We start from the raw sequence: 14,856 nt of genomic DNA on the forward strand, positions 1-14,856 counted from the left end.
TTAGCGAGACAAACATATCATGGAAAGTCTGCCATTCTTCGTATTTTCCACAGAATGTGGGTAGCTTGATTTGTGGCAACTTAACCTCCACCGATGACTCGGAAGCTTGGGCCTTAGACATGCTTGTGGTTTTAATATGGCTCTTAAGATCTTCCTTTAATTTCGCCTTATACATTATATACCTTTCCTCGAATGTAGAATGGTAGTCACCTTGGAAGTATTCCATTGTTTCTCTCATGGAGTTACTCGTGGAGGAGGCGACGATGGCATGATCTTCTTCAAATTTCTCGTACAGCCTCTCCAGCGCTTCGAGTCTACTCTCGATGTATGATGAATTGACTCTCTCCTTTGGCGATTTTTTGTAGTTGCTTTCGGCCTTCGCTATCGACTCTAACCTATCGTCTTGCCTTCTCAATAACTCCTCCATTTTATTGAATTTTGAGCTGATTATCGAAATTGTAATTGAAAAAACCAGAGACTTTGTTATTTCTTGAAATTTGTCAATGTCACTATTGTTGTTGTCACAATCTTCTTTTTCGCTGTCACTGTCACTTCATAGCACGCTGTACACTCAAATATTCCCGGGTTTCGGCACCATAATGTAAACTCTATTTTCTAGCACTTATTGACCATAATCACAATTTACAATGAAACCTCGTAATATTAAGAATAACCGTTTATTTTAGTTGTTTTCAGGGAGCTATCTACAAATTCCACAGGGGTATAATCGTGACAGTTCTGACATTGCGAAAAGGAGACGCTTAGCTACATCAAGCGTAAGAGAGAAACGTTAAGCTGTATAGGTTTTTTTGTCCTTTTTGCTGTGGCGCCTGTTTACGTCAGTTCTCTGTGCCAAACAATGAAACAAATGAAAAATCTGTGCCAAACAAAGGCTGACAGTTACAACAAAGAATTTCTAAAAGTTATTTATTATTAATTTGCTAGTGATTTGTGGGTGTTTATTAAGTTTATTAGACTATTATCATCACTTAAAGAGTGTGTGACATGGGTGGGTGGATTTCGTTCGGTTGTATTGAGCATATTGAACGAAAACACGATGGAATGATGGATGAGATATATTTTCACATGTAAGTAGATACTATCAAGTTTAACAAGCTTACATTCATCATAGTACTATCTATTGGCTCGATTTTAATATAAAACGATACTAATTTTAATACTGTAAGGTCTTTTAGTATCAGTTTTAAGTAAAAATTACGAGGTACCATATCATAACAAATCACATGGTGTTGCAAGTTATTGAAAATTTATTTTACCCACAAATATTATAGTATGCAAAGAAAATACTAGAAATTGTAACGGACTCGGGTTGGGTTTACAAATGGGGCGCACGAATTCGGTTTTTGTGAAGATTGTATTTTGTAGAAGTCATTCTCCTCTTTTAAATGAGGTGCCTCTCATTGTGAGGAAACGTTCGTTTCGTTTTTTTCTTCTATGTGTGATTTCTTCTGTATAATATAAAGTTTATTGTATTGATACGAAATGCGTGTTTCCTTTAAAAAAAACCCCATCACATATTTGGCCCACGATTATAATGCTCATGCTCATCCATTTATCTCTGCTTCATAGGTTTCCGACAGAAAAAAAAATATCAATAAAATGGATAGACATTACCGGTCGCACAAATTGGGAACCAAAGAAACATACAAAAATTGTGTTCGGCACATTTTGAAGAGGATTGTTTCGATTGGACGAAGACAATGAATCATACAATCCACTCAGTTTGTGTATATTAAATAATTATATTGAAATCAAATAAGTATGAGTAAAGTTTTTTTTCTTATATCGTCGGTTGACAGGAAAAACTCACTAAGGCTGATTTTTCAATATTCAGATAAATGTTATCTGGGTAATACAAACATTGAGACGCAACAGCATCAAAATTATTTCCCAGCAAAACTTTTATCTGGCTATTGAAAAATTTGCCTTTAGTGTCTTTTTCCTATCAACCGACGATATACTCAAGTTTTGTTTTTGTTATTATGATAAGTTAAATTTCCCCATATTTAGGTTTTATTTTTTTGTCGGCAACATCTATGGTTTGAGTGAGAAAGAGAATAGTGCACACGGCGATTGCGAATCTATTTGTAGTTGATCTGAGACAAATTCATACAAAATATAAATACATAAGCTAAAACGAAACCATACCGCGATGTAGACGACTACCTACAACGCCATCTATGAGCAGACTTCACAACTATAAACTTATAAACTGAACACAAATCATCAGGGGACTTCGCGCGGCTATACATTAAATATCTTGCCAAAACTGCCGTTAAACATAATTAAAACTTTTCTGTAACAAAACCAACAGTATTACCAAAATTTTCCTAACCTTCAACCCTCAACCCCCCAGACCGTACCGCCTCCGCCAACCCGCAGCCTTCGACGTAGGCAAACGCGAGTACCTGTGTCCTCTGTGCGAGCGTCTATGCAACACAGCCCTGCCGCTGCTGCCGCCGCCCGCCGCCCCGCGCGCCGCGCCGCCCCCCCTCGACCAGCAGACTTATGCGGATAGCGTGCACTCGCTGGTCAACCATCAGGTAATTGTGAATGGGCTTTAGGACTAAACAAGGCATTTTTAGGTCGCTTTGAAAGTGCGGACGGAAGCGAAAGAAGCCGATTTTGCGCGCTCTTAGACTTTCGTCTTGAAGCGCTCATATTGGTCTAATTCTTTCGTTCATTTATGAGTGAATGATGCTGTAATGTTTTCAGGTTAGTGAGCAATTTTTAGGTCACCTACCATACTTTACATATAAAAAATGTATCTACAAGATTGTTTATTTCCTCCCCAGGTGACCCTAGAACCAGTCCACCAGTGCACGGAATCATGCGAGGAGATGCACTGCACAGCGCGCGCGCGTAGCGTCGGCGCCATGTCTTCGGACACTGAAGGTACAGTAGGACCCATGGCAGCTGACCAATAGGATGTGCATGAGCTTAACGACCATAGAGTTGTCAATGCTTATAATATTATATCATTGTAATGGGCAAGTTAATACGTCAAAACTAACTCATATTTCATACTATGCATTATGTATATTTTTCTGTCGGTTATATTTATTACGTATGAATTGATCTTATGCGGCGGTTCCAAGGGGTATCCAAAACACAGCTTCAGACAAGTTATTTTGTTTTTAGGCCCACGTAAAAATGTGACACAGAAGTTTTTGGCCACTCTTGAATCTGTTTATAATTACTTTTCTTCTTACCGTGGTAAATATCTCATTTACATTTGTATTTATTTCCTGTAATTTTGATGAATATCTGTAGCATATTCCAGCTTACATGTTGTAAATATTGTAAACAGACACATTTATGTCCAAACTTTATATTAAACAATAGAATATAATTTTCTTACATGACCTTCTGAGGTTACTTCCATACTACTAAATTATGATCATCATCTTAAGGTATTATTATTAGTATTCCTCTTTCAAGCGCTCCACAACACGTCTTAGAATACTAAAATGTCATTGACTTCATTGTTTTGATCAATAAAATGTATTAATAATTATGTAAATAATTCCAGCTGAACCAGAACAGACGGAGAACACCATATACGTCTCAACCCAATGCCGGGACCTGCTGCCGCCCGAGTTCCTCGCTCACTTTGAACTGGATGAAGAGCTGCCGGTTTATAACGAGAATTTTAAGGCACTCATCGAGGACTTTACTGGGGTATGTCATTACCATAGACCATTATATTTAAAACCAAATTTTAAAAAAAAACTAATTTGGGGACAGTTACAGCGATGCCATAAGGGCGTTGTGAACGGTGACGCTTACTCTTTTTACATTACGAATTGCCACAAGATGCTTTAAAGTGACAACGCAACCAACAAAGAGAGGAGCGACACGGAGGGGGAAGGGTTCTGCGTTAAAACGACGAAGCGGCAGGTATTTTTGGTTACGCAGCGCTCTTTGACTTTCACTGCATGAAGATTTCACCATTGCGCTGCGTTCCAAAGCGACCGTGTAGCGTCACTCGAATCTTCAAGTAAGTATCTATGTATGGCAAACCTCATGTTTTAACTAGCCAAAAATAAATAGTACTTAATAGACAAAAGGAGTATAGTAGAATGAAGAATACTGTCCAGCGGAGGGAGCGAAGGTAGAGTAAGGTAGTAGAAGGTAGGGTACTGTCATACGGAACCAGAACAGACCGAGAACACCATATACGTGTCCACCCAGTGCCGGGACCTGCTGCCGCCCGAGTTCCTCGCTCACTTTGAACTGGATGAAGAGCTGCCGGTTTATAACGAGAACTTCAAGGCACTCATCGAGGACTTTACTGGGGTATGTCAGCCTTAAATACAGCCTTTGTAAAGTGGACAAAGAAGTTGGGCACCAAAACGGCATTTTTAGAAAAGGTAAAAGGTATGCGCCGCCACAGACATAGTAATCTGCGGTCTGATATCAAGAGTCAGGCGTATATACCTGCGGCAATACGTGATATTTGGCCAGGTACTTAGTATAAAATTACTTCCAAGTACTTAGTATTACAATGATAACTTCAAGACACTCATTGAGGACTTGACAGTTAAAAGTGCTTCTAAAAGGCGATTTTATGGCTATATGTGACTGTAATGGCTAAAATCCCATAGCCAAGGACCATTTATGTTATATTTAGGGCCAGTTTTTTGATCCGTGGTCAACTTTAACCATTAGTCAAGTCACTTGTCAAGCATGACAGCTGCATACAAATTTGGGTGGTTTTTAACTAATGGTCGCCATTTTTGACCAATGGTTGAATTAACTAGGGATCAAAAAACTGGCCCTTAAAATATTATTTGTTATCCAAAAACATCGGAAAAATATTAAGAATAACATAATTGTTCTGAGCAAACATACAAAATGGTTCAGAATCGCGTAGGATTGGATATCACCCGAAGCTTTGTCCAACCGATATCCCGTTTTATCTTACCTTACCTCAAACTAAACGATATGTACCTACTCTATAGTTCTATAATTATTGATGAAATTCGTATAATTTCCCCAGATCCTGCCAGGTATCTGTGAAGAAGAAGATGGTGGCGCCATCTCTGCCCTCGCCGCTTTATACCGAGCCACGGCCTACAGCATCATATCCACCGAGACCGTGCTAGAAGCCGAGAAGCGCCCCCTACTGGGGGACTTACCAGCTAGACACAAGGACGCCCTCCACGCCCTAGTTCGCATCGCCGCTATTATCCCCTCGATGTGGGCGTCGCCTAACCAGATAGCCCATCACGCGATTACGTCACTAAGCGCGTTAGAAAGAACGTCGCCGACAACGCAAACCGCTTTTGGCACGTTGGTACCCCTGATCCTTGCCGCTCCGTCCCTATTCGGCAAGACAGCCGGCCCCGCCAGGCCTGCCAACTTAGCGAAACAAATTACGCTGCAAGTCTTCAGGTCGACTATTACTAGAGCGATGCTAGCTACGGATGTCTCGAGCTGCAACAGCGAACCGATGGATGATGATGAGGAATACCAACCTCAAGTGGATCTAGAGAATCTACTGACTTTCATGAAGGAATTACGGAAAGGTGATCTCGATATCGAGAAGCTAAACCCGGCGGATGTTTGGGAGATGATCAAGCGGCAATGCAGAGGCTTTCTAAGAGCTTGCTGTCTGTTCTTTCACTTCTTAAGCGATGTTACACCGCCGACAGAGCTAACAGTCTTAGGTGGAGACTCTTGGGAAGCCATGTGTGGGTATCTAGACCTCCCAACGACATTTAAAGAGTTAATAGACACGCCATTGGCAAGACAAAAAGCTTTGCAATGGTCAGAGTTGTCGCTAGACTGGTTTGAAGGCAAGATTCCTCTGCAAGTGGTGTTGGAGCCCGAAGAGCCTCCCCGGTTGATTCCGTTGCCCGAAGACTTTTCGGAGTTGATGAATGCGGTGTCGGAGTTCTCTTGTCCGAACTCGGACCGCGAGGACAGTAAATACCCGACAATGTGCCTCATTTGCGGACAGATACTGTGCTCGCAGAGCTATTGCTGCCAGGTTGAGATACGGAAGGTGAGTAGATTTTTACTCATATGTGTGTAGTTTATGGAAGTTGCAACTTTTTGATTAGGTAAATTGTCTCCATTTAAAATAACGCCGATCCTGATACAAATTAAGAATAGAATAGAATAGAATACTCTTTATTTTGCACCATTAAAAACACATTACAATTCACAACTTATATACATAACATAGTACAAAAAAGGCGGCCTTATTATTAAGAGCTGTATAAACGTACTATTTCACCTATTGGTGCATTGCTACGTCTATGCGTCTGTAGTCTGTACGAATGTGTGCTCAGATAAAAGGGAGTCTAAAAAAGTAATATCAATCCATCGAACAATAGCATTACATTACAATTTACACATGCCACTGATTAACCAACATTCCCCTTCTCTTCCCCCAGTTGGCATCGAACGATAGCATTATATTACAATTTATTTACGCCACAGACTAACCAACATGCCCATCTTTCCCCCGCAGTCGGTGCGTTCAGGCGGCGGCTCCGAAGTGGTCGGGGCAGCCGTCGCCCACGCACGAACTTGCGGCGCCGGCGCGGGGCTGTTCTTGCGAGTACGAGATTGTGAAACGTTGCTACTGGCTGCCCCAGCCAGAGGGGCTACTATGCCCGCGCCGTATCTGGACTCTTATGGGGAGACTGACCAGGTGAGAGATAAATAATATAGTAAGATTCTAACGGGAGAAGCGCTGATTTTCAATAGTAGTGGTGAGGTAACTACAGCTAGTAAATAGCAGCAGGAACTATATATCTACTGCGTGTCTATAGCAGCATAATTCAGTATATAAATAGCGTAAGTGACACGTGCGGCGCCGGCGCGGGGCTGTTCCTGCGAGTGAGGGACTGCGAGACGTTACTGCTAGCTCCCCTGCTAGGGGGGCCACCATGCCTGCGCCCTATCTGGATTCTTATGGGGAGACTGACCAGGTGAGGAAAATTAATGCAAAGAAACAAAAACAGAGTAAAAATAGGATGAGTGCGCTGTTTGCCGGTGTAGAATTGGGTTTGAAGCGCAGAATCTGCGCTATACTATGCTGGGCTCTTCGTGCGAGTGCGCTACCATTCTCGCCCCGTATATATATGAGAAAAGTTTCTATAGAGAAAATAGGATGAGTGCACTGTTTACCAGCGCAGAAATGGATTTGAAATTAGTGCAGCAAGCAGTAGCAAGGCGGCTCCGCTCGTTATTAAAAATTAATTTTATGAATGCGCTGTTTGCTAGTGCAAAAATAGGTTTCAAGCTCAGTTATGCTAAGATTTTTAACATTCATTAGCGCTGTGGCATACGGAATATGTTCAAAGAATATACCAATGAACTCTCGTATTTCCTCCAATATCACACTAACAGATACTCAGCTCCACCTTTAACAACACTCTGTCTTCTCTCTCCCCAGGGCCTCCGCCGCGGCAACCCGCTCCACTTATGCCCGGAGCGCTACGCGGCGCTGCGCATGTTGTGGCTCAGCCACGGCCTTCACGAGCGCATCGCCCGCGGCCTAGACACCAACATGCTGGTCACCACGCGCTGGCAGACCATGTGAGGCGGTGGTAGGGTAATAGGGAGCTGGCGGTCGGTTTGTTTGAAATGATGTAGGTTTTGGGAAATGACGCCAACTTGGGACTGGAATAGTTACGAATATACGCCAATTTACTGCCAGTTTCAGTTATGATTACTATCACGCGATTTTGACACATAAAAAGTTGCATCCTGACAAAATCGTATGAAAGTAACTGTCAGCTATCGATAGATAGAGTTATTAAAATTGGCAGTTAAAAGTAAATACGCGCTGTCAATAAGGCGGACGGTTTCTGTCTCTAGGTAGATAGGTTAGAGCCAGTGTGTAGCACGAGGGCTCGACACCAACATGCTGGTCACTGGTCTGCTGGTCAGGCGCTGGCAGTTCATGTGAGGACGGCGGCGGTAGGCTGGTAGGTGGTAGGTTGGTAGGCTTGTTTGAAATGATGTAGGTTTTGGGAAATGACGCCAACTTATACCTTGTTTCACGGGGAAAGACATCTGACAGAACCCTTATTATATTTGAATAAGGGTGGTTCTTGTTTGTATCAGATGTCTTTCCCCGTGAAATGAAATATAAATGGACTGGAATTGTTACGAAAATAAGCCAATTTACTGCCAGTTTCGATACTCTATCTATCGATAGCAGATAGTTGAAGTAAGCAATAAGCAAAAAGTTGCATTCTGTCAAAATCGTATGAAAGTAACTGTCAGCTATCGATATTGAATCTGGCAGTTAAAGTGTAGCAGTTTGTTTTATCCGTCTGTAAACGTAACACGTTTGTTATGACAACATGAATTTGTTAATCATAAACGTGTTATGTGACATTTTCATGGTGTTTATTTATTTGCGCGTTATACTAATAGAGACACATATAAACATGTAATATGACAACATTAATTTGTTAAATAGATATTTAAATTCTTTATCGTGTCTACCTACTCATGTCGTTAAAAAAATCGCCGCAGTAGTAGTCTTACCACGAACCAGTGTGCAGCATACTATCGAGATGCATAGAAAAACTATTAATTAACTGTCCATATAAGGATTTGGGACTGTCATCGTCACCCCGTGACAAAAGTCCCAAAATAAAAACAGATTAAAAAAAAAAAAAAAAAAAAAAAAACTGTCCATATAAAGAGCCCTCCGAACACTATGGAAATAATTGGAGCAGGGTTTGGGTATTCGCGTCTGGCACGCTGAAGTTTACTAACAAGATCACTAGATGGCTCTAAATCACAGATTCTACATGAACTTGACCCCGCTTTAGGAAATAGATATTATAGGAATAGTTGGCGTCGTTTTTAACCCGGATATGACTTGTTTCGACTAATGAATATAGAATATAGATTCAAATTGTTTTGCACAATCTGAGCTTAACATTATGAGACTTGGTCAATGTGCCAAGCTTGTCTTTGATACGAAAAGACGATATCTCGACTCGTATAGTATATGCAGTTAGGTTTACCAATATTACGTGCACGAAATTGACGTGCTTAAAATCCTTTGTGTAATTTAACTATAGTTATTAAAACATTAGATTAATAATTAATTGTTTGTGGGATGCTCGCTGTGGCAGTAGCAGAGCGGAAATAATTATTAGAGATATTTGTCATTGAACCTATTTATTTAAATTTACATACATATTTATTTAATATACATTAGAAATGATACGCCGAAAAGAGGCACTAGATGGCGTTACTGTTAAAGGCAACATTAATTTCAACTATTCCAAATTATCTGACTTTAAACTTCCGAAACATAATATTATTTAATTCGTATTTTCAACAGTTTTATAAAATGTAGTTAAATACAATTATTTAAAAACAATTGTGCCTGCTACTGGCACGGTGCTGAAGTGGCGGCAGAGGCGACCGGCTGTGCGTATACTCAGAAAGAATTATATTAACATTATCTAGTATAAGTCACGCAAATAAAGAAGCAATTTAAAGATGACGCCCGAATAAAAACAAAAATATTTGCGGACCATTTCGCCCTATTTGAGTGTGTGTCTCCTTAAGTAACGGCCGCCATTTTTATGTTGCTAATTTATTTGAGCGCGTTATACTAATAGAGATAAATACACTTGTTCGTACATCAGCTTATGATTAGATTTGATTGTATTCCTGACGTCATGTCAGAAGCATTTCGAGGATTTATAACGGCTAATAAATTAAATTGACTTAATTAACCCCTTCTTAGCCGGGAAATCAGACAATTGTAATTTGTATTGTATTTTTATTTGGCTATTATCAAAGATACATTTATTCAGACTTATTTATGCAAAAGTCATATTTCTGCCTAAAATAAAATTTCTTATAATATAATCGACAAGTTTATGCAAAGTTTTTTTAAAATATATTTTAAATCAACTAGATCTAGTTAGAACCGAGTGGAGTCGCGCAGTGTCCACTTTTAGTTAGGTTATCAATACGTTTGTGCAATGTTAATAAAAATAACTTAATATAGTTTTTTTTCTCACACTGTGTGTACTGTTTTACTAATATTAAGTGACATTTTGTGTTTTAATTGAACAGCACAACTACAATATTAGGCTGCGTTCCCAGTAGGCAAACTGCTCACCAGTTACTAGGCGCGCGTTATTAAGAAGCAAATAGCTTAGAGTGAGCTCTAAACCAGCAAACTGTGATTACTCGGCAAACTAAACCGATACGCCGCGAAATTAGTTTCTTACGTTTTAGCCTACTGGGAACGCAACCTTAATAACGCACCTCGGTATACTCTTCCCCCCATATTCATAGAGCTTTTTGACACTTTACAATAGGTTTAAAATTGACGTTGTGATATACGAATTTCATCTTTTTGATTGACGTAAAGAGTCGAAATTTGTGTGTTAAAATACGGTCTATGAATTTGAGGGTTCATATAAAGGGTTGAGTTTCCGGCAGTTCACTGATAATTTTTCAGTCTGTACGAAGGGAAATGTCTCAGTGGGGCGGGATGTGCTGTTGTGAATATTTAAACGGAGTACTTTGGATAGCTTTCTGGCTTATTTTGAAACACACAAATTACGGCAATCGCGTTTTTGTGAGGTACCTAAGATCCCATTCTGTAGTTTTATATACAGGGTGCTGCAAAACGCATAAAAGTCACCCCATTTCGGCTTAGTATACCACTTGCAACTCCCTGTATATTCCTGAAACCCATAGAAGAAGACATCGATATTATAGTTTCCTGAATGTTTAATTTTATAAAATATATGTGTAGAAGATTTTTGCCACTTTCATGTTAAATCCATCCACGATAAAATTGATGTTACTAGAAAATCCACGGTGTTAGATAGATAAGAGTTTGCATAAAACCATTGTATCTCCGAAATGATATTTATATTTCATAGTTTTAATAAATTACTAACAGAGAAAATGAAATATAACCGTAGCTGAGAAATCTAAATGGTTTCTAGATAGCTTTAGTTTCTCTCCAAAGAAACAGATGGAAGAAATAATAATTTTGGAATTTGAAAAAGCTAGCCTATTTATGTTTTCAAGTTGTTAGGTAAATAGTGAATCCTTTTGACTAGGTTCCCAGATCTATAACCAAAAATGAACCTGGGAGTTATAGTTTTTGACTAGATTTCGAGTTTAGGGGTTTTACTTTAGTCAAAATGCTTGTACCTGTGAATATATGAAGCGATCCATTATATTTTGTGTTTGACTTGACGTTTATTTAAATTTAAGTAAATTGGACCCTAACCCCTTTGCGTCAAGACTTTGAATCGATTGCGCGAGTAACATATGCTATAGATGCTTGTACGAAGCAGTGAGAAACACATTTCTGTATTGAGTAAATTACTTAGATTTTATTATTATTCAATAAATGTTTAAATACACATTTTGTCTTTTTTTCCTTTTGCAACTTTACAGACTATGGAATCTAGAACAAGGAAGAAGATCTATAGAAACAGTGCTTTGTTACATAGGCCAAGGATGGATCAACATCATTGTAGTGTAGGGAAATACAAGGATAACTTAACAACCTTTCACTTAGCTACGGTCTGTGCACGTACAGTCAGCTGCATAAGTAGCTATTATACACTTTTGTACCTTGTCAATCTGAAATCGCCTATCAATTCATAGAAACATTGACGGTTCGTCAGTTTGACTAGGTGCATACTGAGCTGCATAGCTGACCGTACATAAGATATATCTATCGAAACATAAGACCACCAAAATCACTAGCCCACCACTCACAAAGCGGTGGTAGAGCGCAGCATCACGACGGTCGGTTCATCCGACGCGTCCTCCTCAGGCGCCTCCGTGGCTGACTCCGGCCTGATGATGTTCATCGGCAGGTCGGCCAGCCCCGGCGCTTGCCACCACTTCTTGAATAACTTCAGGCTTGTGTCTCTGACGTCACCGCCTGTGTAATACTGTATATCCGCGATGAAGAAGTCCCGGCTGACGGTGAAGCGCACTAAGTCCTGAGTGGCTTTCTCGTCGAAGAATTCATTCCTCGCGTGTGCGTCCACGGCGGCGCGCAGGAACATGCGCCAGCGCGGGGTGTAGTAGTGCCGGAACAACTCCGCCCACTGCTTGCTCGCGTAGTCGGAGATCTCCCCGTTCGGCCCCCACAGAGTTATCTGGTTGCGCGCGTTGAAGTCGTACAAATAACGCTCTTCTGCGTTAGTTGCCAGCGCTTTAGCGCCTTCCAGCCACGGGCGCGCGCTGAAGTTCTCATTGGTTAGACATATGGTCTCTAGATCGTCCAAGATGTCGAGGAACTGGTTGACGGTGGCGTTGAAGACGGCGGTGGAGGCGGCGCGCGCGGGCTGCAGGCGCAGGTACAGCTGCGCGGCGCGGTACTGCAGCGCCTGCCGCGTCACGTCGGCCAGGTCGTGCAGGAAGCCGTCGGTGGCGCAGTCGGCGCCCGCGAACACCAGGTGTCTCCAGGCGGCCAGCAGGTCCCGGCTGCGGTACCACGCCCACGGGCGCAGGCGGGAGCTCGGGGCCCGCGTGATCACGTACTTGCCGCGCACCTTGTTGAGTCCGTCGAAGCTGTACACGGAGGCCAGCAGGGCGTCCCACGCCGCGCCCGTCGAGTTGCAGCCGTAGCGCCGCTCCGCGTACCGTCTCACCCACTGGTTGAGGTCGAGAGGCTCGCGCCGCCACGCCGCCTCCGTCATCAGATCGTAGATAACGTAGTTCTGGTAGATGCCTTCCGGCGCCATCCCCGTGCCCACCATGGTGCTGCCGGGCGCCGCGCGCGCCGCGTGCACCTCGCGCGTGATGCCGCGGGTGCCGCCGAACATGCCCAGCGTGCCGCCGAAGTTGTGCAGCATGCACCAGACGAAGGGCTGCCCGTAGTACCAGCGGTACAGGTGGTACTGCGGCCACTGCTCCGCCTGCAGGTCTAGCACGAGCACGCGGCCGCGCGGGGCGGCGGTGAGGAAGGCCTCCACGCGCTGCAGCGGCCACAGCAGCGGGTCGTGCACGAAGGCCCAGCCCTGCAGCAGCCACACGGCGCGCGGGTCCACCTCCGCCAGCGTGGCGTGGATCGCGCGCGCCGCGGACGCCGCCAGCGCCGTGGACCAGCCCTGCACCTGGACCTCGTTGAAGGGGTCGGCGGAGTACACGTGCGTGAGTCCGCCCGCGCTCGCCTCGCGCAGGAAGCGGCGGCCCAGCTCGCGGAACAGCGGCTCCGAGGGCTCCAGGAAGGCGCCGCAGCAGTAGTCCTCGCCGAACTTGTTCCACGTGTCCAATGAGTGCAGCGTGACGTTGGGGAGCACGCGGGCGAGCGCGCGCGGCACGTGCCCGCTGAAGGCCGGCAGCACCGCCACCATGCCGAGGCGGCGCATGAGTGGCAGCGCGGCCTCCTGCACGCGCCGCTGCGCCGCGTGCCAGCCCGCCGGCAGCGGCCCGCCCCAGCGCCGCACGTTGCCCATGCGCAGCCACGCTAGAAACGCTGGGCCAGTAAAATAGTCATCGATCTCCGCCTGCGTGAGGCCGAGGCCGCGGTACACGCGCGCCCACGCCGCCTCCTGCGCCACCGGGCCCAGCGCCAGGTTCACCCCCTGCAGCGCCAGCCAGCCCACGTGGCGCTGCCACTCCCGCACCCCCCACCACGCGAAGCTGTACGACGCCGTGCACACGTTCTGGAAATACCGGAACCGGTCGTTGGCGACCACCGTCTCGTTGGCCACGGGCAGCAGCTGCGGGATCTGCACATTCTGCTCGCGCCACGTGATCTGACTCTTACAGTACTCTTTCAGGTAGTAGTTGAACCCCCACACGGCGGCCACGCCCGAGCTGGCGCGGATCAGCAACGACTCGCCATCACTTCGCAATGTAAACGTATCCTTGTGGTCCGTGAACAGCTGGAAGTCGACCTGCACGGTGACGCGGTTCGTGTAGCCCGAGATGATCTTTTGCGCGGCCTCCGCCTGCTCGTAGTCCGGCGACACGGTCTGCAGCCGCACCGGGTCCAGGTAAGACAGGTCCAGATCGGGATCAATACCCAACGCTAACTGCAGCAATGCTAGAAACACAACTACGCGACTCATGGTCGCAGCGACACTTATAATCGTGAATAAATCATGTGAGTAAACTACACACTAATAGGAGTGAATGTATACGACGACGCTTTCCAACAAGCACTTCCCTCGCACTGCGCTCCCCTGTGGCTTATCGTCGTTCGTTGTCGCGACGTCACCGCTCAATCAATACAATAAACTAACCGTTGACCTGTCTCGCTCGGAAAGTAATAAGAGATGTTGGCGCTTATTTATACAAGACGCTTCGTATCATCAGGTTCGCCGAATGAAAGTAATAGCATCATTATAAGTAAGTAGCTATACTGACTATCTTATTTAAATAGGTCATAAATACCTACTTAAGTAATGATACCGTACATGTTATTAATGTTACAACTAGGGTTCGAACGATACTTTCGATACCGAGTAAGTATCGATACTTTCGTTCGCGATACCCGATACTGAGTACTCGATACTTTTGGACCGATACTTTTCCGGTATCGATACCCTCGTCTCGATACGCAAATCGCTGGTATCGAGTACTTTGTCGTCACATAATAATATGATAAGCCTTCATAAAAGGTCTTAAAACAAAACCAACCCGTTAAAACCTCAGAATCTTGCTTTTTTTTTGTATTTATTTGCTATTATCACCAAAACTTCTTTTTAAATGCAATGTAAAAGTAGATTTTTATGCTGGTGAAGGAACAAAAATGAACTATTTCGCAATTACTCGATACTGAGTAGTATCGATACTTTTGGACCGATACTTTTTCGGTATCGATACCCTCGTCTCGATACCACATGAGTA

At 43.8% G+C, this 14,856-nt stretch overlaps 2 protein-coding genes across 2 annotated transcripts in view; one reads left to right on the top strand and one right to left on the bottom strand.

The window, feature by feature from the left end:
• The window catches only part of LOC105395364 (E3 ubiquitin-protein ligase UBR1), a 49,995-nt gene extending 41,575 nt beyond the window's left edge, over positions 1-8,420 (top strand). The window contains exons 26-32 of the mRNA XM_048625508.1: positions 2,378-2,564; positions 2,817-2,916; positions 3,554-3,702; positions 5,024-6,031; positions 6,503-6,685; positions 7,433-7,579; positions 7,953-8,420. Coding sequence (XP_048481465.1) covers positions 2,378-2,564; positions 2,817-2,916; positions 3,554-3,702; positions 5,024-6,031; positions 6,503-6,685; positions 7,433-7,579 — 1,774 coding nt within the window. The 3' untranslated portion in view covers positions 7,953-8,420. The remainder of the gene's footprint in view (positions 1-2,377; positions 2,565-2,816; positions 2,917-3,553; positions 3,703-5,023; positions 6,032-6,502; positions 6,686-7,432; positions 7,580-7,952) is intronic.
• Positions 8,421-11,225: 2,805 nt separating this feature from the next.
• Positions 11,226-14,411, bottom strand: LOC105395375 (alpha-N-acetylglucosaminidase). The gene has a single exon (XM_038120422.2). It carries the CDS (start codon positions 14,073-14,075, stop codon positions 11,763-11,765), a length of 2,313 nt encoding a protein of 770 aa, XP_037976350.2. The 5' UTR covers positions 14,076-14,411; the 3' UTR covers positions 11,226-11,762.
• Positions 14,412-14,856: the final 445 nt, after the last annotated feature.

This window comes from Plutella xylostella, chromosome 14, assembly GCF_932276165.1.
Source record: "Plutella xylostella chromosome 14, ilPluXylo3.1, whole genome shotgun sequence".
In the NCBI taxonomy this organism is placed as follows: domain Eukaryota; kingdom Metazoa; phylum Arthropoda; class Insecta; order Lepidoptera; family Plutellidae; genus Plutella; species Plutella xylostella.

What these genes read in the sequence shown, in the direction of transcription:
- LOC105395375 (XM_038120422.2), bottom strand. Translation starts at nt 14,075, where the DNA reads ATGAGTCGCGTAGTTGTGTTTCTAGCATTGCTGCAGTTAGCGTTGGGT.